Source organism: Equus przewalskii, chromosome 4, assembly GCF_037783145.1.
Source record: "Equus przewalskii isolate Varuska chromosome 4, EquPr2, whole genome shotgun sequence".
Taxonomy (NCBI): domain Eukaryota; kingdom Metazoa; phylum Chordata; class Mammalia; order Perissodactyla; family Equidae; genus Equus; species Equus przewalskii.
In genome coordinates, this window is record NC_091834.1 from 39,426,588 (window position 1) to 39,451,730 (window position 25,143).

Below are 25,143 nucleotides of genomic sequence, written 5' to 3' on the forward strand. Positions count from 1 at the left end.
AAGCCTTTCAGAAAATATGGGACAAAGATTCTACAAGCATAAATCAGAAGGTTTCAAACAGCAGTTGATGGCCTTCAAAGGTGGCACAGAATTTAGTTCCCTGAGAAAGGAACACATTTTGAGTACTTTCCATGTATGAAAACTAGTATTGTGGCTTTTAATTTCTGGAAAGAGCTCCACAATAAGAGCAAATGGGCTCCTTTAGCTGCAAAGTGCATGCACATACACACACACACACACACACACACACACAAACACAAAGAAAAATGGTGGGGAGAGCAGGCAAACCCTGTGCACAGAATTCGTGCGGACTCATGGTGATTTCCATTATAGATCTAATTAAGTTTGTTTTAGCGACAGAGACATTGTGTTAGTCGATCGTAACTACTGATCCATGGTTCTGCATCCATACCCACTTAATATCTGTCATCAGAGATTGTGTCTTTTGTTCATCTTATCATTTTTTTAAAAGTAAATGAAATGTAAACCCCAGCTAAGTCAAATGACCATTTTAAGATAGTTTAACCATGTTCTACTATCTGGGGAGTTGGGAGAGATTGTTTTTTGCTCTGAATTTGTTTTTCATGTTTTTGTGTATTTGTATGAGTTGATAACTTTTTTTATGAGACCTATTAATATATAGAATTGTGGAATCTCAGGGTTTGAAGAAACTTTCATGGTTTTCTGGACCAATTGCTTATTCAATCCCTGAGTTCTCTCAAATGATTTCGTCTTCCTTTGCCAAGCCATCATCTTGCCTTGCTTGAATGTCGCTCATGCTCCTGTTCCAAGGCAAACTATCCCATCCCTGGCCTCTGCAGGAGTTTGCATTCCATCCTGAAGGATTGCTCATCACAGACAGAGGCAAAGTCACCTTGGAATGTCAAGGGAAGCGAGTCTGAGAGCAGGGTAGCTGGCTTTGGGTTGCTGCAGGAGTGAGAATGAGCACGTCAATACAGTACCGCCTGCCGTCCCCCACCACCTTCCTCATGTGTCTCATCATCTTTGTCCTCACCTGGCTTCCTTTAACATCATTTCATCAAAGGCATAACGACATGAGTTACTATTGTCATTAAAATTGTTGAAAAGACTTCACTCTGGGGAAGGTGCTCAGGGAAGGCTAGTTCTACCTGTACTCTGCCTGCCATCCCTCTGCCTCCAAAACCACACTTCTGAACATGCCCCCTCTGGGTTTCATGGCATTTCCTTTAATACCCTTGGTCAAATTGTGAGGACTTGCTACATTTTGGAACTGGATTTCACTGGATTTTCCCCTCTAAATATTGAAAGCTACTGAGACAGGCTTAACACAAACCTCCTGCCTTTAGAACATTACAATATGTTCTCCCTTTTGTAAGCGGGACATTTGAGCCAAGTTCTTTAAAACATCACAAATTCAGACAACATGGAGAAAGAAGGCCAGTTCTTAAATCAGATATGGCTCACTAGAGGAGACCTTGATAACTAAATGAATTTTTTTGAAAAGTAAATATTCACATGCTCCAAACTATCCTTTATATAAATAGAAATTTTCAGTTTTAGGGGCCGGCCCCACGGCCAAGTGGTTAAGTTCGTGCACTAGGCTTCGGCGGCCCAGGGTTTCACCAGTTTGAATCCTGGGCACGGACATAGCACCACTCATCAGGCCATGCTGAGGCTGCGTCCCACATGCCACAACTAGAAGGACCCACAACTGAAATACACAACTATGTACCGGGGGGCTTTGGGAGAAAAAGGAAAAAATAAAATCTTTAGAAAAAGAAATTTTCCTATATCACGTCCTCTGATATATCTGCTGATTTTGAACCTTGTTACTGAAATGAAAATATATTAACACCAAGAGTATGTGATAACCTGGACTCGTAATCAAATATCGAGGGCCTGATTACTTTAATGAAGAGTTAAGAATGTTGTTGTTTGTATACTATTGTTCATGAGCGGACATTTATGAAATGCTTGAGGGAGTTAGAAACTGTTTATTCCCCAATGCTACTCATTTAGTTAGCAAATAGACAGTGTAAAGGGAAACCAGTTACCCGTTATTAATCTGTAATAAGTTCACAGCTGGTTAGCTGGTTCTTGTGTTCTAGGAATAATATCAAACTAAATGAAAAAGGAGCCTCTTGAGCTTCTCAAACCCGTATTATTTTAAAATCAAGTTAAAAATATTCCCCTCAAAACCCTTAGGGATTTTTTAATGTTGTCCATATCATGGATACTTATCCTGAGAGACCCAAGACCATTGAATCCTGCCTATCAGTGGAATGAATTCAACCCATAAATGTATTACTGCTCTCAACCTCAGAATTCCTCTAAAGCAAGGAAAGATATGAATGAGCAAATAAATCATATATTGCTATTCTACATAGCTCCTACTGAAAACCTTTAATGGTATAGGTGTGACTAGTTCATATTAATAATGTTGGTGCCTAATTCTGGGATAGCAGAGAGCTGCAAAGCATAATGCCTTGCGAAGAACAAAAGTGCAGAAATAGGGCAAGGCTTTTCATTTTTACTTACAGAACACAACTTACCATACCCTTAGGTTGATGGCAGATTGGCCCAAAGAAAAACACTCTAAGCTTCTGTATGGAATGTTTTCAAAAAGACCAATGGATTTTTACTGCCTGGTTCACATGTATCAAGATGAGAAAGATGATGCCTTGGAAAATAGGCAATATCAGTTAAAACAAAGTTAGGTATAAATGCCAAGACCTATATTAGAATTTATATTTGCCTAAAGCCTGATTACTTGGAGCCTGACTTCTGTTCTCTCTGGCGCTGAGCCTGAGGGGCCACGATCCATTTCACTAGCTCAGCTGGTTCAGTTACCACCTGTGTTCCAACGGTGAGGTCAGACCGAGAGGAAAGGAGGCTCTCGGCGCTGCTCAGATCCGTATCCACTCACGCCGCCCGATTTATTATTCCACCAGGGAACGCTCTGCCCTTGAAGGCTGATCCGACAAGGGTGGGATTGCAGGCGGCAGGTATGCCATGAACAACAAACCCATATTCTTAACATATGTTTAATTTGAGTAACTCTCCTCCTTTAAAATACCTCTTGATTTTAAATCCACATCCTGATTTGCCCACTCTTGTTACCATTTTCTGCTGCCTGTTCTGAATTAATCCTTTGAGGTGGTCATTCTCCGGAAAGAAAAAAGGAAAATGAGAAGAGAGATGCAAAGTTGGGAATGTGAATGAAAGAGAATGAGAACGCAGAGGAAAAGGGATCATTAAGTAGAGTCTGTTTTCATGAGCTAGTTTTTCTTTGAGCTGTGTAAGACAGGAGAGGAGAGGAAGAAGAGAAATACAAGGAGAAGGCCCTCGAAAGGTTATCTGTTAATATCCTTACCGAAGAATGGAAATCATTTTTTGCAATAGAGCTCAATTTACAAAGATTATTTTGATTCTCCATCATACTTCAGCTCAAAGAATTGATATAATCTAAAAAGTTTAATGAAAAGATTAAAATCATTTCCATAGTAGAAAATTAAATGATTTTACTAACTGTCAAAGTCAGTGTTTAAACTGAGATAATTTGAATTATGTTTTATATAGTGATCATGTCACTGGGATGTCTAAACATTCTTTGTAAAGTAGTAATCCCTGATTCTGATTTTTCATCAACAGAAAACTGACTAAAGGTTAGAAATATTAGCCACAAATTGCTGTTATTTGTAAAACCTACAGAGAAGGCTGGTTTTCTTGAAGAATTCTGAGTTAAAATACATTCTTCACCTTGGAACTGTTAACCCCTTAGGAGACTTTCTGCATTTTTCTTAGGTATATTTTCAGTTCAGCGGATCATGGAACTGCTTCAAATACTTGATTTAGAATATATGTAAAGGGGCCGGCCCGGTGGCTCAGCGGTTAAGTTCGCACCTTGCACTGTGGCAGCCTGGGGTTCACCAGTTCGGATCTCGGGTGCGGATGTGGCACCGCTTGGCAAGCCATGCTGTGGTAGGCGTCCCACATATAAAGGAGAGGAAGATGGGCATGGATGTTAGCTTAGGGCCAACCTTCCTCAGCAAAAAGAGGAGGATTGGCAGCAGATGTTAGCTCAGGGCTAATCTTCCTCAAAAAAAAAAAAAAAAGGAATATATTTAAAAGTGAAATAGCAATTATCTTATGCTATTAAACATATTATAAAATAGAAAGAATGTTACACTGCTTGATGTCATCAAATTCATTTTCCCTATTTCTATCTATTTGTTAATCCATCTATCTATCTATCCAATCCAGGTTTTCTTAGGCCACACCAGACTGGTTATTGAGGTCTCGTTGAACAGCATAAACCGTATTTCTGTAGTTCTCACCCCATCTACAATTCAGGATTTCTGGCTTCTTCAAGTTTTCCCACTTTTTTGTGGGAGCTCTCAAAGGAGGTTGCAAGCATGTGCCTGAATAAGGTTCCAAGGACCACCTGTGACACTAAAGGCAGCTTGCTGGGACTCCAGCGCCCAAGCCCCACTGCCTTCTGCTATGCCCTACCTCATCAGCCACTCCTTGCTCACCTCCAGAGAAAGCTTCACAACCGTGTGCTGGTTTCCATTGATGCAGCGCCATTGTTGTTGGTCATGCTTCAGAACCCTGAACAGCCAGTGACTTCTAGAACTGAAGCCAGTCAGGTCAGGGCATGTTCCATGAAGAAGGAGACAGAGTGATTCTATCCCCTAAGTGTTTATTTTTTGTATCAAGGAAGCTTAAATAGGGTAAGCTGGTACTCCACTGTCTCCAAAGTTCATGATACATATGGTCTTTACATTTTACCGGTAGCACCCTAATGCAAGGAGAGTTCTGGCAGACCTCCCCACTAATCTGCTATTCATAACTATCCAAATTTTGAACGCTGCTTAGGCTCAAACCTGACTACCTGTTTAATTTTATTTCTAGTTTGAAATGTGGTGATGTTTACTTCAACACTGGGGCAGACTTCATTTTGTTCAGAACATTTCAATAGACATTTATTGTGCCTAGCACCATGCTAGGTGTCAAGGCCACAATAATGAATATAGTCTAGACCCTGCCTATGTGGAATTTATCCCTCTTCCCCAGGTCGAAAGCAAGAATGAGTGATCTGCAAGAGATTGCAAGCTACAAAACTCAAATAATTAGTGCATATTTTACACACAACACCTCCCACTGTGGTGTCATCTGACTTACAAATTATGTGAAAGGTTGAAAGTGGAGTAGAGATAGGGATGGTTAGGTTAGTTTGCGGAAAAGGCCTTTGGACGTCTGAGCTAGCTCTCATGAGGAGGGAGGCGACCTCACATGAAGAATACCTACCTCCTACCTCAAGATCCTGCAAATGGTTTGGGGGTGGTTGGTGAACCACAGGTATTCCTAGGGCTGGTTCCTATTAGACAGGGAAAACTAGAAGCCTTGCTTTTCCTCATCCTTGCTGTGGAATGAAACCAATAAAGTCAGTTACTATTTAGACAAGTGAGTGAGTGCTGTTCGTTTGGGAGAGAATGTTCCTGGGGAGGGACTGACCAATAGGGGCCACTGAAGGGCTTTTGGGGGCAGGGAGAGAGCACAGATAGAGGGTAGTTCAAGTAATGCAAGAATCAATGGCAACTCTGTTAACATCATTAAGTTAAATCTACTTAAACCAAAATCACAAGGAAAACCATACCTTTGCATATATACTTTTTTCATTCCACAAATAAAACATGTAGTTCAAAATCTGGCACAGACTGACTACACAAGACTGAATTCTATGGAAGAAAAATACCTAAGAGAAGGTTGTATTGCCAGATGCTTGGCATCCTGTAGTCAAAACATTTTGAATGTTTTAAAATAGTCTTCCAGATGTGTGACAACTCATAGCTAGCTATAGCCCTTGTCTACGTTTTGGAAGGGAGGGGTGAAAACTGAGGTAGTTATTCAAATTATACAGGAAAATGAAACTGTTATTGCCTTCCTGATCTGATTGTCTTGGAAAAAGTAGTTTAATTTTTTTTTTTTTTTTTTTTTTTTTTTGCCTTTTGACTAATTTCTTCAACTCTGCATTTGACCTGGCAAATAAAGACAGAGAAAGAACTTCCCGCAGTACTTGCCATATGGAACACATTATTGCCACCAAGTTATGACATTTTCTGACTCCAGAAGTAGTTATTTAGAAATTCAACTTTATTTTGTGTTTGTCCTGCTTCTTGATATTAAATATTATTAATTCCATATATGTCAATTTGCCCAGTTTCTTTTCATTTTAAGGCTCGTGTTCAAGAGTATGGAATTAAATAAGGAAAAAAAGAAAACATATTGGATATTTGTTTACTTTGGGCTAAATTTTCCCATAGAAATTCACGTTCTTCAGTGAGAGTTATATGCTGTGTTAAACCACCGTGGGAGGTTTCTATGCGCAAACAGTAGGTGCTAACTATTTAATGACCTACTAGAACTGCAAGAAAAACTGCTCAGGAGAATTTACACCTTGTGAGTCTTGCAGTTATTTCCTCTAGACCACAGAGAGAGATTCTGTTTGTGCTTAGGACACTCAGTAAGTAAATCTGTGGGCTTTGCTGTTGGTATACTGTGGTATTGTTGCCAATTTTAAAAGAAGAGAATGCCTCAGGTATTGAATTCTAAAGTGCTGTTGGGTGTCATCTAGTTCTCAATACTTATGTCTTTCTGTCAACATACTTAAGCAAGTGTTTAATTAATTTCCAATTATTCCCAATTACTCTTTGACGCCAGTTATAAGTGATGCATTGATAGAACCAGCCTTGGGCAATTATAATAGGTTGTCATTCCTTTCCGAATGCTACCGTTCCGTTAAAGATAAAACAGGCTTTCTGTGATTATTTTGACTGAGAACTAGTAGCCGTTTGCCCAAGTAATGCAAACTAACAGGTGTAAAATGTCAGTTGCTTCAGAACAAGTGAAAAACTTCAAAATGAAAATATATATGGAATTGTCCATCACTAAAGTTCCTGTAGATTGTCTGCCAAAATCATCCTGAAACTGTACCTGCATTGGTGGGAGGAAGGTTGAGGGGCAGTTGGAAGTAGCATATTGTCATATATTGTTAATGCCGTGAGGACAAATTTGAAAAAGTTTTGACAGAAGGTACATGGGTGTTGATTGATTTGATGGTTGGTAGCACCTCTAGTGGGAGAGTAGTTTGGTGATTGTGACTTAGATTTGAAGGATTTATTTTAGAGGGAGGGAGAAGGTACGTGACTCAGAGGTTGTTCCTAATGGCAGAGCCTGGGTTTTCACTGGTAGGATTCCCGTATGCTCTGTGCATCTTTACTCCTGCCTGAAGATTACCACCCCCTCTCTTTTGTCAGTTGATCTGTTTGAAATGACAATTGGAAAAGGAGTTTTGTATGAGATGGAATGCAAGGAAAGTGGAAAGAAGTTTTAAATCACTATTCTGGCTGTATCTTTGTCTCTATGTGACAGAGAACAATTCACTTAACTTGGTTAGGAAAATCTGTCACAACAGATTATATTCTGTCTACCAGGGGAGATAAAGTAGAATAGAGCCAGAGTGCAATTTTTAAGCCAAAGTAAAGTCAGGTGAACATGAGCTTCAATGAGTATGAAGGTTGTGTGTCTGGGACGGATGGGAAGTATACATTATACATGAGATCATGACTTTGGCTAGTGATGCGCTATGGGAATTATCTAACTTTACAAATAATTGAAAGTGTTTGGCTTACCATTTTCTCGGAATACTTACAAGTTGATCAAATATTTATTGAACACTGTGGTAGGCAGAATAATGGCCACGTCCTAAGGCCAGGAACCAGTGAATATGTTCCCTCACATGGCAAAAGGGACTCTGAAGGTGTGATTAAGGATCTTGAGATGGGGAGTTTATCCCAGATTATCTGGGTGGGCCCAGTGTATTCACAAGGGTTCTTATAAGTGAAAGAGGGAGATAGGAGCGTCAGACTCAGAAGGAAATGTGATGATGGACGCAGAATCAGTGATGTGATATGAGAAAGACTCAACCAGCAATTGCTATTTTGAAGATGGAAGGTGGCCATGAGCCAAGGAATAAGGCTGGGCTCTAGAAGCTGGAAAGAAGGCAAGGAAATTGATTCTCCCCTACAACCTCCAGAAAGGAATGCAGTCATGCCTACCTGTCGAATTTAGTCCTTCTAACCTCAGAACTCTAGTATAATAAATGTGTATTGTTTTAAGATGCTCAGTGTGTGAGAATTTGTTACAGCAGCAATAAGAAACAAATACAAATATCTACTAGTTCTCAGGAACTGTCTTACATACAGAGCACAACACAGAGTCAAGAGAAGCACATCCCCTGCTTGTGTGAAGCTTCCAAGTGCAACATGCCCATCTTGTTTTGCCCAGGAGGAAATTAAGCCTGATGGAATTATGTGATTTTCACACAGAAAATCAGTCTTGATTACCAGCCCATGGATCTTTACACAACAACATCTGTATCCTATGAATAGGAAAAAAAAATCCCATCCTGTGCTTCCGACACAAATTCTGTGTTATGCTAAAGGCCACTGTCCTCTGACCAGCACAAGAAACAGCTTAACCCCTATGCAATCACTTTTATTTATGAAGTGTTTTATTTATGAAGAATCATCTATAGAATGACTGTCTTGCTTTTGCATTCTGAGGAGTTGGAGCTACCTGAAGCCATTAAATGAAAAGGAGGTGGCCTTTTCTCTAAGGCCGTGGTCCTTAACCTAAATGAAGAAACTCATCTTAAAGAAGTTGTCACGTGAACAGTCACACAGCTGTAGTAACAGGCCCTGCTAGAACTTGAGTCTCCTGACCCCCTTTTCAGTTTCTGCCCATTTCCCCTGCAGACAGTAGGGTGCCTGGATCTAGCTGCTTTTTCAGAGGCTGAAATAGGAATTGAGTTCATTTCACTAACTTTACTTCCCAGCACACCACGTGGATTACAAAAGGAAATTAACATGTAAAGAAACCCTTTGGAAACTAAAGGAGCCATGTTAGTTCTCTTGCTGTATTATTTGGCTGGTCTCACTGTTGGTGTCATTTTCAAGTGTGGGACTTGATTTAATAGAGACAGCCACTGTGGATCTATCAAATGGAGCTCAAAGCACATAACTTTCAGTGTAGGGGAGCTATAAGAAACATTTTCAAGTTTTGGAGTGGTCTGACAGGAATAAGGTGAAAAGTGTTCAAAGGGAGCTGTAAGATCAAGTTTAGGGATCTTGTTTTTCAGGTCTGTTATAGTCACTTTGTGAAGTATTGCAGACAATTCATTATAATTTATCACACTGATACTCTCAGATTGGATGAAGCCCAAACGCAACTGAGTTAGATGCATATTAAATTACCTCTTACTTAAAAGGAGGGTGGTCTCACCAGGGCCGGATGGAGTTCGTTAGCAGGCTGCGAAGTTTTTCTTAACTCTTCATTATCTGGTTTCATATTGTTTCTGATCCCCAGGAACATCAGACATCTTTCTTTTTTCAACTCTTGGAGAAGTACACTGGGCGCTTTGTGAACCACAGTAGCCACCAAGTCCAAAGATAAAGTACTCAACATCACAGCCTATAAACAAAACTCAGATTACTAAGAAAATTGCTCCTATTCTTTACATAAAATCGTTTCCTTTTTTTCTTAGGGAAAAGGAGGAATAATGTTCTTGTTGTATATTTTTATTTAGATCTACACAAAGCAAAATATTCCACTCCATTATGATAATTGACTGACACGCATATGGGGTGTCCTCTAACGTTTGTGTTTAGGAATTTATGATCACATTTCTTCTAGCTGACCATCACCATCGCTCATATCATTCAACGAAAGACATGGCTCAGACAGGAATCCATTGATAGATGGCCTTTAATACACCTCCAGATTCTTCTTCCAGAATTGGGAACTTCAAACTCCATGTACATGGCCTTTAATTTATGCATTCTGTCTTATGAGATAGGTTTTTTCCCTAGGGGCCAAAAAGGACAGAGAAAAGTCCCTGAAGTGCTGTAAATTTAATCATTTGATCCCAAAGGAATTTTTATCCATACATTTTTATTTGTCTCTAGGTTTGTTTATTAATTTGTCCTTTTAAGAACTAGCTCGGGTTGAACATTGGGGAATTTGATACCCATTTATCCATTGGTCTCCCAAGTATACATAAATGTTATGTTAAGGGAGGATTTATCTCAGCTTAGAAATGAACCCCCAGGACATAGTTCTATCCCTTTCCACACTCTAGTCACTTCAGTCTGTGAGTCTCTTGTTAAACATCAAAGAATCTTCAATGGAAAAGCATTGGTGTAGAAATTGGGGGATGGGTGAGCCTTGGGATTGGGTGACAATCGCAAAAATCAGTTTACCCTTGTCTCTTGCATCGATCTTGTAGCAAGCACTTAAACCCAGTTTTTTCTAGTCCTTTTCAGTACTTCAAAGTAGCAGTTTATCAATAGACCCACCAAGCTAGACACAGTCCTAAGAGGTCATCTGGTTCATCTCTGTGCCTTAGGCATAAGCATATCTAAGTAATTCCAGGCAGATAAAAAGAGACAGGGACAGCTTCTGCCTGTGTGCCACACGGCTTCTTGGCTGTAGGATCTCAGTTCCTCTTTGCTTCCCTGAGATCTGTATTCACCACATAGTTTTAATGTGAGGAAGGACCTATTCTTGCCTAATTCTTTTATTTTCTTGCTAAATTTAGAATAATCCAACTGATTCCATGCACTGTCACAGCTGGCAAAACCGCCACAGTAACTCAAAAAAACCACGTGAAGAGCCTATGCATAGTGGAACATTTTAGATTTTTTTTTTTAATGGTTCCCCCTGTAATTTCTGACCTAAGTGGCTTGGTAATGATCTAATGTGGGATATTCCATGACTCTTTGGGTGGATCCTCCAAATGTAGATTGATTTTATCAGCAGGGGGTTGTTGCGTGACATATGGAGAGTGCATTTTCTTCCTTCTTTTTCAACCTCCTCAAGCACAAAACCTGAATCCTACCGATTCAGAAAGAAGTTGCCCACAAAGCAAGACACAGATCTATCCTGCAATTATTTTTAGATATTCTTGCCAATACTGCACTTTTGAATCTGATTAGTCTATTATTGTGTTTGGAAAAATGAATACCTGATAACCGAATTCTATTGGATTGTATAGCTGAAAGTTGTTAGTGCCTTTTTTACATGGCCAAGGAAGGATGCACAGGCTAAGAAGCTACTCCTTTTTTACATAGTTACTCTATCAAGGGGGGTGGGCAGTGGGGGTGGGGAGGACCTATACTGCTGAATGCTCTGTTTGCCTCCTGTGCAAGGAGTTAGTACTTTTTCAATAAAAAACAAATTTAATTTGTGGCTACACTTTAAGTAAGATGGTTTGATGGTGAAAGTGGAGCAGTCCCAGCCCTGGATTTAGAGAAGTCGTGTGGCTGAATCCCTTAGCGTCACTTTCATGTGGTTGGGTGAGCCGTTCTCAGAAACCCCAGGCATTTTTGAAGATCCTAAACTGGAGACATTCGCAATTCTTCCCTCCCCTTTTGCTATTAATTCTTCATGTTTTAACAAGCTCTGAAGTTAATGCTGCCTACACTCTCCCGTCAAACTGGAACTCTTTTTCTTCTCTCTTGAATAAAGTAATCTCTTCTCTCTAGTTCATACATAAATCGAAGGGGTGGATGCCAACACATGCCATATCCAAATATCAACTTCCTTTTTTTTTTAATTAAGCTGGATTTAGACATTTGATTTGAAGAAAGCTGGTGCTTTTTAACATGTAAAACAATCCATATATTTATGTCTCTTCCTATTCTTTTTGTCTTTTTCGTGAAGCAAAAGTTTGCTTTTGGCTTGCATCATATCCCTATTCCAACCTAGGCATAGCAACCAGGGTTTCATAGTCTCTAAAAAGGAGACAGTAAACGGTTAGTAAATGATTAGAAAGTCTATACTGAAAAAGCATCTTTGATAAGCATGTTTCAGTGAGCATTATTGTCAGATATGATGGCATATCCCTACCTTGCTTTAGCCATAGTAAAGTTTTTGAATAAAAAACTTATAAAAAACTAAACATATTGTGTGTATATACATTATTATTTTATATGTTATACAATATATATTATATATACAATATGTATATAAACACTCTATTGTGTTATAATGCCCTTTTACCAACTGACCTCAAACTCTTGGATTTTTTTTTTTTTTGGTACAAATGTCTTGTATGACCTAAAAATATCATTGTCTAGGCCTAATTATAAAAAAAAAAAAATCAAACCCAAATTGAGGGACATTCTACAAAATACCTGACCAATACTCTTCAAAACAGTTAAGATCATCAAAAACAAGAGAAGTCTGAGAAACTGTCACAGCCCAGAGGAGCGTAGGTAGATACGATGACTAGATGTAATGTGGTGTTCTGGATGGGATCCTGGAACTGGAAAAGGACATGGGGTAAAAACTAAGAACATCTGAATAAAGTATTGCCTGGTGTATCAATGTTTGTTCATTAGTTATGACGAATGTACTACACTGGTGTAACAATAGGGAAGACGTTAACAAGAGGGAAGACGTTAACAACAGGGAAGACAGGGTGTGAGGTGTATGGGAACGGTACTATCTTCACAGCTTTTCTGCACCTCTAAGCTATTACCAAAAGCTTAGTATAAAATTAAAAATAATTTTTATGCTGATTTCTCTACAGAACTCTCACTGGCTTTGAGGATTGAAAGGGAAACAAGCTTTCGTTTTACAGTCAAGGAAAGAGAAACTTCCTAGTTGCTCTGCAGTGTAGCACTGGGGTGGGTCGTATCCGGTTTGACATATGGCACAACGAAGGTTTCCAACGCATTGAGTGGTTGATGGTCTGATCAGTTGCTTTGTAAGAATGGCTTTGCATTTTAAAGAACTCATTGCCAAGATTCTCCACTTCGCCATTGAGTAGTTTTTAGCTGGAATGTCCAAAAAAATTTTGTGTAAAGGGCTCATTTTAACCTTGAATTTTTGATGTGCGTCGTGCATTTTAAGGCTCAGTAGAGACTCTCCAAGTACAGGTGAGAATGAATGCGGCTCAAGTTTTCACTGATGGTTGTTTTTGAACGTTTTCCTAAACATAAGCCATTCTTTAATTTCCAAAATGTGACCATTTTGCCCAAGATTCTATCTCCTAATGAAGCGCTTATTTTTAAAAAGTGTATGCTCATTATTTATATTTTTTGAGTTCGGAAGAATGTTCACCAGGTCCTGTGTCTGTATCTCTAAGTAAGAAGTTTCTCTTGTTAAAGCACATAAGGGCACTCCTTGTTTTCACAGTAATTAATAACAATTCACATAATTATTTTGGAGGAAAAACACTCATTTGAGAAGAACTGGTTGTATTGAAATGACATTTTTGGTTTGCTTGCATAGTGACAAGATGAAAACAAAGCATTTTCTCCCAAAGCAGTGACAGTAAATGCAGAGCTCGTCAGGAGTTACCCGATTGGTTTCCACCTGCTAGCTGTTCGGTAGACTCCCCTGAAACGATTAATTGGTCTCAATCAGTTCCCAGCAGGAAGTACCCACCTCATGGTAAATATCACCACAATTGGTATTAATTAGCTCTGTTGTCACCTGTCGCAACCGTAGGCTAGGAGCTGTGTCAGGTGATCAATCTCTACACCAGCAACAGAAGTCCAACTGGAGAGGGCTCAGAGACTCAATGCCAAGGCCACTGTAGCACGCAGGGAGCCCAAAAGTTCTGCCACGTGGGGATGCATGAGGTTCTGTCTGTGATTACCAGTCCCACGTCGTGAAGTCGTAAGTGTGGCACTCAGGAGTGGGGATTGTGTATCTCAAAGAGAAAATGCACCTGCATTCAATTGATGCAAGGTTTCCTGCTGTACTGGCTTCTAAGTCAGCTAGGCCATAGTTCACATCTGGGCTTTGCCACTTACTATTCATTTGATTTTAAGCCAGTGGATTTATTTGCCTGAGCCTAGGTTTCCTAATCTGAAAAAATGGAGGCAAAATTACCCACTAATGGGACTGATATAACGATGGATATGACATTTGGCACTTAGTAGGTGCTCAAAAATTTTGGAATGCCCCCATAAGCGAATAACCATGTAACCTTGTGTGACAGTGATAATGTTCATTAGCCCTCCTAATAATAAACAGGAAAACTCTCACGTGTTCAGTGCCAGCATAGAGAGTGATGCCAAAGGGACCTAAAACTTCACTCGTCTTTTCACTCGTCATTTTCTAAGAACCTAATCATTTAGACAGGGAGGGGAAGCAAGAAGAGATGTAAAAACTAGCAAATAAAATTGAAGGACATTAAGCAATGACATTCTAACAGGGGAGCATTTATTGTATCATATGTGTCTCCGTTGGGCAAATTGTGAAAATGGCACACAACCCGCTGAAGGAGATATCCCAGACATGGCCTACATTCATGCAAAAGGAAATTCATCCCACAGTAACTTTGGGCCATAGTCTGATAATTCATTGTTTTTGAACTGGGTTTTCCAAATTTCTCAATGATACAAAGCACCTGGGTGATTGTTAAATACACAGACCAACAGGCCTCTTTGAAATTCTGATTCAGTAGATGCAGACTGGGACCCAGGAATCTGTGTTTTTAATAAACTAAGTGCTTCTCATGTTCAGATAATTTTGAGAACCATTGATTTAAAACAGTAATTTTCACTTGACTGCACATGGGAATTTCCTGTGGAATATTTTTAAATATTGATGGCTGGATCCTACCCCCAGAAATTTAATTGGTATGGGATGTGGCTTGAGCATCGGGGATTTTTTAAAGCTCTTCAGATGATGCTGAGGTACAGGCAAATTTGGAGTAGCACTGATTTAGAAGATAGCTTGAGGGCTCCACCCATCTATAAATGATGAATAAGTAATAATCAGATGTAAAGTCACATCACAGATGAGTAGTCTCCAGCTCTGATTCAGGTATGAAATATGGTAAAAAAAAAAAAAAAATCCCATTTCAGAGAATTTTCTGGGAGTAGTGTGCAAACTATCCCATTGCCCTAGAATTTTGTTGTATTCAAAAGTACTTCCACTGACGGGACTACCAATTACAATTTAGAGCCTAAATTCCCCTAAGTTGGCAGTGCTTGCAGTATGAGTATGTGTGTGAATAAGATTGTGATATAAATCGAATCTTGGCTTTCACTGCAGAGTTATCTCTGGTACTAACACTGTACTGTGTCCTCTTCCTCATTATCCAAACTCAGTAAATGCCAGGACTTGAAATTGCCATCAACAATAGGAGCTGTAACCAGGCGTGAGGATCCGTGAAACCAGAGAGAGAATCAGTGTCCCAGACAGAGGGGAGGGTTGTCAAAAGTAAGGACTCCGAAGAGTTAAACCGTGTAATGAAAGGTGTAGTAACACTTCTAGGAGACAGTTTCTCAACCTGGATCATCAAGGCAGGACCAAGTGTTACGATCAGAATTGTTTAGGAAAAGATTTGTTGAGTAAAATGAGGAGTCCTCTGGATCTTCGTTTTCTCTGGAAATGTTTCTTCAAATCATGAAGTGGTCATTTCCAACTCTCTGTGGGGCACGTTGTTTGTCAGTCTTTAAACTGCATTACTTAATTCAAATTTTCCAACAGCCCCAGGGAAGAGAGGCAGAGAAAATGCCCTGTTTGTAGGCAGGGCAAGAACTATCATGCTCCTGTTATGAAGTGAAAATTCAGACTTAGATGCCTCACTCCAATTAGGAAGGCTACTATAAAAAACAAATAAAAAAAAGCAGAAAATGAAAAGTGTCAACAAAGATGTGGAGAAATTGGAACTTTTGTGCATTGCTGATAGGAATGTAAAATGGTGCAGCCACTACAGAAAATGGTGTAACAGTTCCTCAAAAAATTAAAAATAGAATATGATCCAGCAATTCCACTTATAGGTATATACACGAAAGAACTGAAAGCCATATTAAGTAACATTATTCACAATAGCCAAGAGGTGGAAGCAACCCAAATGTCCCTTGACAGATGAATGGACAAACAAAATGTAGTATATGCATATGATGGAATATTATTCAGCCTTAAAGAGGGAGGAAATTTTGATACATGCTACAACATGGATGTAGTAACACTTGTACTACATGGATATAGTAGCACCTTTAGGACATTATGCCACTGAACTGCACACTTAAAAATGGTTTAGATGGGAGGCCAGCCCAGTGGCGTAGTAGTTAAGTTCACAGACTCCGCTTCAGCGGTCCAGGGTTCGCAGGTTCAGATCCCTAGCACTGCTCATCAAGCCACACTGTGGCAGCATCCCACATAAAATAGAGGAAGATTGGCACAGATGTGAGCCCAGGGACAATCTTCCTCACACACACACAAAAAACATTAAGATGGTAAATTTTATGTTATGTGTATTTCACCACAGTGTTTTTAAATAAATAAATAATTTGAAAATGTGCAAAAAAAATCTAAGGCTTAGAGAATCCACATGGCCAGTAGTTGTGAGAGCTGGACGTTGGCTCTAGGGACTCCTTGTGTGTCAACCCTCCCTTCTCACCTCAGTGCTTCTCGGAAGAGAAGCTGAAGATGTTCAGGGAGAAGTAAAGAGGATCCAATAATTGTTTGAGGAAAGAGTGATCGAAATAATCCAGACAGTTGTCCTGAAGTTAGTAATAAGGTTGGTAAGCTCTATGATATTAGGACTATGTCTGCACACTGTTTTAAAAAATTGAAGTATAATTCGCATAGCAGAAAATTCACCCTTTTAAAGTGTACACTTCAATGTTTTTAGCGTACTCACAAAGTTGTGCAACCATCACCACTATCTAATTCCAGAACATTTTTATCACCCCAAAAATAAATCCCATGCCCATTAATAGTCATTTCCCATTCTTGCCCTGACCCTCACCCCTCAACAACCACTAATCTACTTTCTGCCTCTATGGATTTGCCTATTCTGGACATTTCATATAAATGGAATCATATAATATGTGGTCTTTTCTGACTTGTTTCACTTAGTATAATGTTTTTAAGGTTCATCCATGTTATAGCAGGTATCAGTAATGCATTCTTTTTTATTGACAAATAATATTCCATTGTATGGATTTATCACATTTTATCTATTCCTATGTTGATTGTGATGTTTTCTTTGTGTTGTTTCTCCTTTTTGGCTATTGTAAGTAATGCTGTTATGAACATTCATGTACAAGTTTTTGTGTGGTCGTGTTTTCATATGTTGGGTATTTACCTAGGAGTGGAATTGCTGGGTCACATGTTAACTCTATGTTTAATTTTTTCAGGAACTGCCAGACTGCTTTCCAGAGTGGCTGCCTCATTTTACATTCCTACCAGCATTGTAGGAGTGTTCCAATTTCTCCATAGCCTCACCAACACTTGCTATTTTCCTTTTTTTCCTTTGTTTTTTTCCCCTAGCTTTCTTGAGGTATAACTGACATGTAAACACTTTAAAATTATAGCCATCCTGGTGGGTGTGACATGGCGTCTCATTGTGGTTTGTGCACTAACCTTTGTATTCTCAGCACACAGCCCGGGTCTAGGCACGTGACAGAGTCTCAGTCCTGCAAGGCCTGAAAATCCCAAGGGATTCTGAGGAAGCTCATCAGAATGATTGGCTTCTAATCTTTGGGAAATCAAATTTTAGAATCAGCTGCTTTTCATTTTTCAATACAAACTGAGTCAAGAAGTAGCAAGCAAACTAATTCAATCTTTGGTCCTGGGCACCCCATTCCTAATGAGGTGATACCTCTCAGTAGATGGTCCTCCTTGTGAGAGTTCAGTTTGCACCCTGGGATGGAGACAGGAAAGGAAAAGAGAGCTCTGAAGGAAAAAAGTCTTTCCTTTATCTTAATTAAAGTGAAGTGCCCAACTCATGACTCACATCTTGGCTTTACTACCTTCACACCTTGCACGTTGTCAGATGCCTGGTGCTACATGATTGCCTATAAGAGGGGTTTTCGACAGCAGTGTTCTCCAATTACCTGTGTTTCCATTAACAAAAAGAAATATCTTTGTGGGTTTCTTAGGTACTTACAGAAATATATCCTAGCTCACTGGTAGCCAGAAGCATCTGATCTCTGCCTCACAGCCCTCTGACAGTTAAGCATTTGCTTTTAGGCAAATAAAATGTCAGCCACCATTAAACAGCATATGGCAACAATATGGCCTTTCCCTCTCTAGGGACCAACCATTCCCCAGAAGAGATGGTACTTGAAATGGGAGATGCTTTTGAATGCACGACCCTTATCCCTCCCACCCAGGCATGCTGGCTAGGGAGCTAGCAGAGTGCCACACACAGAAGAACGTGGGCAACCAGATCAGATGTGAACACAGGCCAGCAGTGACCAAAGGCTATTCGCCCTGGGCATCTGGGTCTGTGGTTAGGGGGAAGTACCATCCCTAAACTAGTCTGGATTAGCTCTATAAAATAGAAAACAGTCCCTACAGCCTCTTAAAGAGGAGTTGGGGCCAACTGGAACTGAATGCTGTGGTGTGCAGCGAGCAGAGGGAGACACTGAAAGTGAAGTCCCCACCCCTCTTGTCTCTGTGGAGTTCCCTCGGAGGATGGGGAACAATAAACTGCTTTGTCTGGAAATAGATGATGAGGGTGTGGCACGCTGTTTAGAGGATCAGCTCGTGTGCAAGCGGACGTATGGCAATACGGATAAGCAGAAGGCTGCCTTTGCAGGGGCAGCCGGTAACGGGGCAGTCTGCTCAAGATTAAAAAATAAACTGTTTCCTCAGCAGCCTCTGGGCTACCGCGTCTGCGGAGGACACCAGAGATTGTCAATAGAAGTGGCCTGATCCACAAATATAGTCTCAAAACCTCGCTGGTCCTGATTTGGGGGAACTATAAATATGCAGACAATCAAAATGTGGTCCTCGCCCTGTTGGAAACTGTGGTTCCTCACGTAGTACCGTCTCTGTGTTACTTACGTTGGAATATAGTCGATCAGGCTCATCCGTTTTACATCAAGCTTTTAACATATGAGCCTATCCTATTTCTGGGCTCTAATTTGGCCAACAACATGGCCACATCAATGAAATCACTAGCCTGGGGAAAGCAGAGTTCAACTATAGTGTCTGGAAAGCTCGCTCTGATAGACAGTGAACATTGTCTGAAAATTCTCGTCATCTTTATCATTATTTTTCCACTCCTGTAAACTACTTGATTTGAATGTCTAAGGGCCATACGTTATTTCTCAAAATAATTCCAATGCTCTAATATTTTAAAGAATAAAATAAAGGAGGAAAAAAGTTAAAAGTACCAAAATATCTATATAGATATATATTCTCAGAGAGCCAAGAATACCCAGGTAGGGAAGCTTTTTCTTTCCAACTAATTTTGTTTGTTTAAATTGTATTAGTCATATAATTTGATAATGCTTTATGATGACACCAAATAACTGAATTAATACAAAATTTTAAATGTTTAATAAATTGATGAATTTTAAAAAATAACATTAATATTAATAATGTTTTCCATAGAGTATATCTTCAGAAAATGTACTATTAAAAATGAGAACAAAAAAAAAAACGTGTTTTCGTAGTGTCAATCAATTTATCTGGAATGTTTTTTTACTCTTTACCGAATAGATATAACTGACAAGATTATCTCATCCTTTGCTTTTTATATTGACAGTCAATAAATCCCATGACAACTGGTAACAACAGCCAGATCAGTAGCTGTATAAACAACAAAAGGTTACAGGGGTTTTCCAAGACATTTTATTCATAGGGGATTGATGCAGACTCTCCATATTAGAAGAGAAGCTTTCTGTGTCAGAGCTGTAGATGGGTGAGTGTTCCCATGTGTCTAAAGGGAACTAAACATTTGGATGAAAAATTAAAAATTCAGCCAATCACCCGAATGCTGGCCACTGTTATATCAAGCATCAGAGTATTTAAAAACATCTCGAGAAATGACTAAATTCTCAACTTTACGTCTAGATAATTGAGATCATACTGCCTTAGTGTTTCCGTATGAATGATAATATGTCAAATGTGGCCTACCCTGGAGATCTGTTTTGAACCTTTATATATATTGTATAGTAAATGGAATATATATTATAATTAATGTATTGAGCTTAAAAAAATAAGTGAAATTGGCAAATCACGAAACTACTCCATTTTTAATCTTCTCAACATAAAATGAAAATAAGTACACCTTGTTTTCCTCAAGGAGATATTGTCAAGATTGATTCGCAGCAAAACAAAGTAGGCTGACGGCAGAACACTGGTCCTCCAACATGATATTACTCTCTTTTAGCATTAATTTGACTTTTTGTCACTTATAAATAGAATTCTGAATTCGTGATGGGGGACTTCTGCAACATTTAAAATTTTTTGAAATGAGTTAGCTAGTGCTTAGTGGGTACTGTGTGTTTGAGGAATGAATGAATGGAGAGTGAACAAATGAATGAATGAAAAAGTAGAAATTAGGTAGAGTTCTCACCCTGTGGGATTGGAGTCCAGTTGATTGCTGACTATGTGTTTCAATTTCGTAGAAATGCCACCACTGTTTATTTTTCTCTAGTTTAATCTCTCAACAAACTGAGCAAGTCTTGACATGGTATTTGCTGGGATTTAACTGAAACACAGAAGCAATCAAGTGGTTGAATTCTGGATTTTTAAAATTTAATGACATTCCTTTATCCATATTGATTGGAGCTTTGGTAAATTCAATTGTTGATACCACCTGGATAATTTTAAGTCTTTCTGAAGCTTTAAAAAAATGTTTCCAACATAGCTCAAGCAACATAAGAATTTCATCAATTGAAAACTAAGAATCATTTCTGTGGGATGTGTAAAACAAGAAGCTGACCAGCACTATTTGCTTTTTCTTTAATTTGGTATCATTATTGAGAGTTATTCTTGAACTTTATGAAAACCAGATTGGGGCACGAGCACGTTCTCCATCTAATCGTGTTCAGGGAATTGGAACTGAAAATCATTCAAACTAGGAAAACATGGCATTGAAAAATAGTCTACATTCTTTATTCTACCTCAGAATATCTGAGATGTTTTCTCCCAAGGAAGCCTTAGGCTGATAGTAGATCTGATCTTTTTAGAAATGCACTGTTAGCTTCCCAGTCAGAAAGAGATCGTAGTTTTGTTCTTCAATCACTTCTTTGCTGACTTATCACTTACAACCTTTGACCCTTCCACTTTTTTGCTCAGAAAGCTGTGATTTCTTACCATTGCCCACAGAAAAAGATCCAAACAGCGCCTGCCATTCACAGCCCCCTCTTGTGTGGCCCAGGTGACCTCGTCAGCCACATTTCCTACTACCTGCCTCTTCCATGCAAGCTCCTTCCCAGCCAACCCAGACTGTGGGCTGTTCACCAGCCTCTGTTTTGCTGCCTCTAGTCCTTTCTTCTCATTACCCTATCTCTCAGGAATGCCTGTGTTTTTCCCTTTCCACTTGCTGAATGTTCCACACATACTTCAAGGGGTGATACATTCCCTTTCATGAGGTCTTTCTAACCATCCCTTTCCTCTCTCCTCTTCCTCCCCTCTCCTAGATAAAACAAATCTTCCCCACCAGCTCCTTCATGCATGCAAAGACACATACACAGACACACACCACACGTGCTCCTGGGATTTAGTCATGGCATGTATCACATTCAAGGCTGCTACTTGTGTGTGCAAGTTCTGCCCTGCACAAGGATATCAAACCCATGGGACAAGTGGGCATGAAAATCCATCTTACTTTCCACTTCCCAAGGCGTGCACCTGCCCACAGGACTCCGTCTGGGCAGAGAGGCACCTTTTTCTGTTTCATACAAAGGCACTGCATAGACTGGCAGCACCTCTGCTCCTCTGTGTGCATGCTTTATGGTTGCCTTTGCCAGGGCACAAGTTTGTTGAGGGCCATGGCAACCTTTGTATCCCCACTATGCTGGCTACAGTGCTCTTCTTACACATAGGATCATTCATTGAATTTGCTTGAAGGATGAAATGCATTTATTAAAAACAATCACTTCTGCATATAAATGCAGACATGGAAAGCGCTGCAAGAATCAAAATGGACTTCTTAGCAGATGTGGAACAACTGACTTGTCTGATTTTAAGTATATCGTGGTTCTGTCTCAGCTAAGTAATTTCCTATAAAATGTAGGGCCCTGTAGTCTTTTTGTGGAATTTCAGAAACCACATTTGTGATGCTATGACAGGCCATGACAAGAGTTGGACTGAAATCCATTTCTGACTGTTAGTTAAAATAGGCAAAGAATAACATTAAGAATTGTCTGAAGTGGGCAAGCTAAAGGTCGGGACAATGCCCATGGGAGGCGAGGGAATCTGGGGAGGAACCAGTTGGATCGGTCTGAGGTCAGTATGCTTCCTAGAAGTCTACATGAAGCCAAAAACAAAAAACAAAAAAAGCACCCCATTTCAAAGTCCTTGAAGCCTTGCCAACACTGCACATAGTATAACTTGATGTGGCCATGCCCTCAAAGTAAAGAATTGCTTTGTAAAGACTTCAGTAGAGAGTTAGTATTAGCTCTGATACAATTTTATCGGTATATGGGAAATGTCCATAAACCAAGCTTTACAGACCACAAAACAATGATGTACCTAAGACAGGTTTTATGCCTATTTGATGATATGGCCAGGACTTCAAATGTCAAGTTTCAAGGGGTAACCATTGGCCAGCCTTTCAAGGGAAAGTCCTGCGTCTGTATACAAACTTTCCTCCTAGCTGCGCACTTAACAATTGCTTTATGTTTTCCAGGACGTGTTGAGTTTACACGATGAACTCTTCTCTCTTCGGGAAGAAGCAAGCCTTCCCCACCCATTTCACAGCGCCTTTCTCTCCCCCTTTTCTTCACAGTCCTCTGTGATGTCAGTCTGCTTCGCTCGTTTCCATCCCAACTTGGTGGTGGGTGGGACTTACTCGGGCCAGATTGTCCTGTGGGATAATCGCAGTCACCGAAGGACGCCAGTGCAGCGGACCCCCTTGTCAGCTGCTGCACACACAGTAAGTCAAGCTTTTGTCATATCCCTGTCAGCCATCCAGGCCCTGAAAGAGAGGATAACTGGCAAGAATACACGTTATCAGTAACTCCAAGTTAGAAGTATCTAATTTATAGTGATTGTATCTTGACTGGCTAGAATAAAGTTGAGTGAAAAGTAGATGAAGGAAACACTGAGTTTAGAGAAATCTCTTAATAATCTACAAGTTTTAACACATAGAAAGGATCTCTTTGACTGTCCTAAAGGCCACCAGTGAAGATAGATTAAAATTTAAAAAGGACATAGGGAGAAACTTTGGAAGAGGCAGCTGTGAAATTGTTTTTCTAAAGAAATCCTTCACATTTACATTAGAAGGTGGAAACTCATATTTTCAAATAGACCATGAAGAGTAAGCATTTTCTGTCCTGGAGTGGTGTATGGGGCTCTTGCCAACAGGCCTTTCCATTCGCAGTTTGAGGGAGTGCTATGACTTTAAATTCTGGAATGCGTGGTGTGAGTCTCAATGGTAAAGTCCACAGTGACAGTATAATCCCTAGGGTTAAAAGTCAACATCTCAAAACCATTACCCATAATTTGGCAGGAGAGGTTCAGTATAGTGTTCATAAGACAACTACTCTGTCATTTCCTTTAAGAGAATGACAGGTGTGTATAGCAATTGTTAGAAGGAATGAGAAGACAGGCATGTCTCCACCAATCCCTGCTACCTTGACATCCAGGGTAACTGATGTTCTTTCTCTGAAATGCCCAAATTATGCCCAAACATACAGCTCTACTATTCTTTCAATTTCCTTAATGTGGTTGCCTCATTTGTTTCATCTGCTGACCTCAAAACCATTCTAGTTTTTAAAAAGACCATGAAGAGGAAAATTCTCCCACTCTCGTAAGATTGACAATGGGAAATGACAAATACCAAGTCAGCCTTAATTCTGATTGACTTGGGCCTAAGACACATGCAGGTGAAACCAGTTCTTGGGAATCTTAGAAAATTGCTCTTGCCTACCCCATTTCTCCAAACTAATAACAGAAAATTGTGACCCAGGAGAAGATGGGTTTGATGCAGGTGCATGCTCAAGAAGCATGAAACCACTTCTTGGCTCTATGTGGATATCTGGTGTGTTTGTGAGCATATCTTCCAAAATGTCAAAAAATTATTAATCCAAATGTTAGAACATTTAGCAGTAAGCTTTTGGGGAGAATCGAAATCCAGCAGCTCTTCCAAAGAGTTAATGTTTCTTTTTCAAGTAACTTAGGATGAGATCATTACAACGAAAATACTAGTATTGTCAAACAGAATAATATCTGATAACAAATATTATCAGACATCATTTCTGTAAGAAAATAAAAACAAATTTTTTTCTCTTTTGCTGTGTTTTGATGAATCCATACTTAACGGTGCACAGTTAATTTTGTGACTGTCTTTCAACTTCCACTAATGCCTGGCTGATTGGTACCAAGATCAAAAAAGAAAAAGAGGCCCACCACAGATTACTAACTAATTTCCTTTCACACCCACTACACATATGCATTTGGGACAACAGGAAATCCTAATTAAAACAAAGTCCTCTGCCACACAGTAAGTTTATCCCTAACATAAATAAAAACAATCTGGCATCTATACTGGAAAAATGAGCTGTACTGTTGCTTTTTTCTTTCCATTAAGTAGAGTTGTGTGTGTTTGTGTGTGTGTATGAGTAGGCATGCCCACGTGTCTGCTTCTGTTCTGGTTTCTTTACATCTCTCCCTTTTCTTTTAAACTGAGTTTTATTACTCATGAAAGCACAGGCCAGTAAACTGATTAAAGCCAGGGAGGGGCTACCACAAGCATTCCTTCTCTACACATTCTTCTAGATGCCTTCCTTCCCCACTTCGTACACCCTTAGGGTCTCAGTCCATTAGGATTTTGATGGTTTGTGTTGATGCTTGGTGGTTAACAAAAGAAACTCCACTGGACTCTTGCTGAAAAACACTGGGTAGATTTCAGGTTCATAGCAATGTCCGGACCTTGCTTTCCTATTCTTCAGTTTTGCTAAGTCTGCTGTTTGTAGGTGAGAGCTTGTTTCATCCCTTCTTCCACTTGATTTCCACACAAAGCTTCATGTTTTGTGGCTTGAGTTTCGCACTGCTGCAGGCTCCACATCCACCACAGACTTGACCACGAGCATTGTCCACAGGGCCACAACCAGTCAGTCCTCTTGATATTTAAAGACCTGATCAGGATAACATTTAGTTCCAGAT

General features: G+C 39.7%; 1 protein-coding gene across 4 annotated transcripts in view; it reads left to right on the plus strand.

Annotated features, from left to right (window-relative positions):
• Window positions 1–25,143, plus strand: part of DYNC1I1 (dynein cytoplasmic 1 intermediate chain 1) — a 282,561-nt gene that overhangs the window by 195,271 nt on the left and 62,147 nt on the right. For all 4 annotated transcript variants that reach the window (XM_070615670.1, XM_070615669.1, XM_070615666.1 and 1 more), the window contains one exon: window positions 22,766–22,912. In XM_070615670.1, the coding sequence (XP_070471771.1) occupies window positions 22,766–22,912 (147 nt within the window). The remainder of the gene's footprint in view (window positions 1–22,765; window positions 22,913–25,143) is intronic.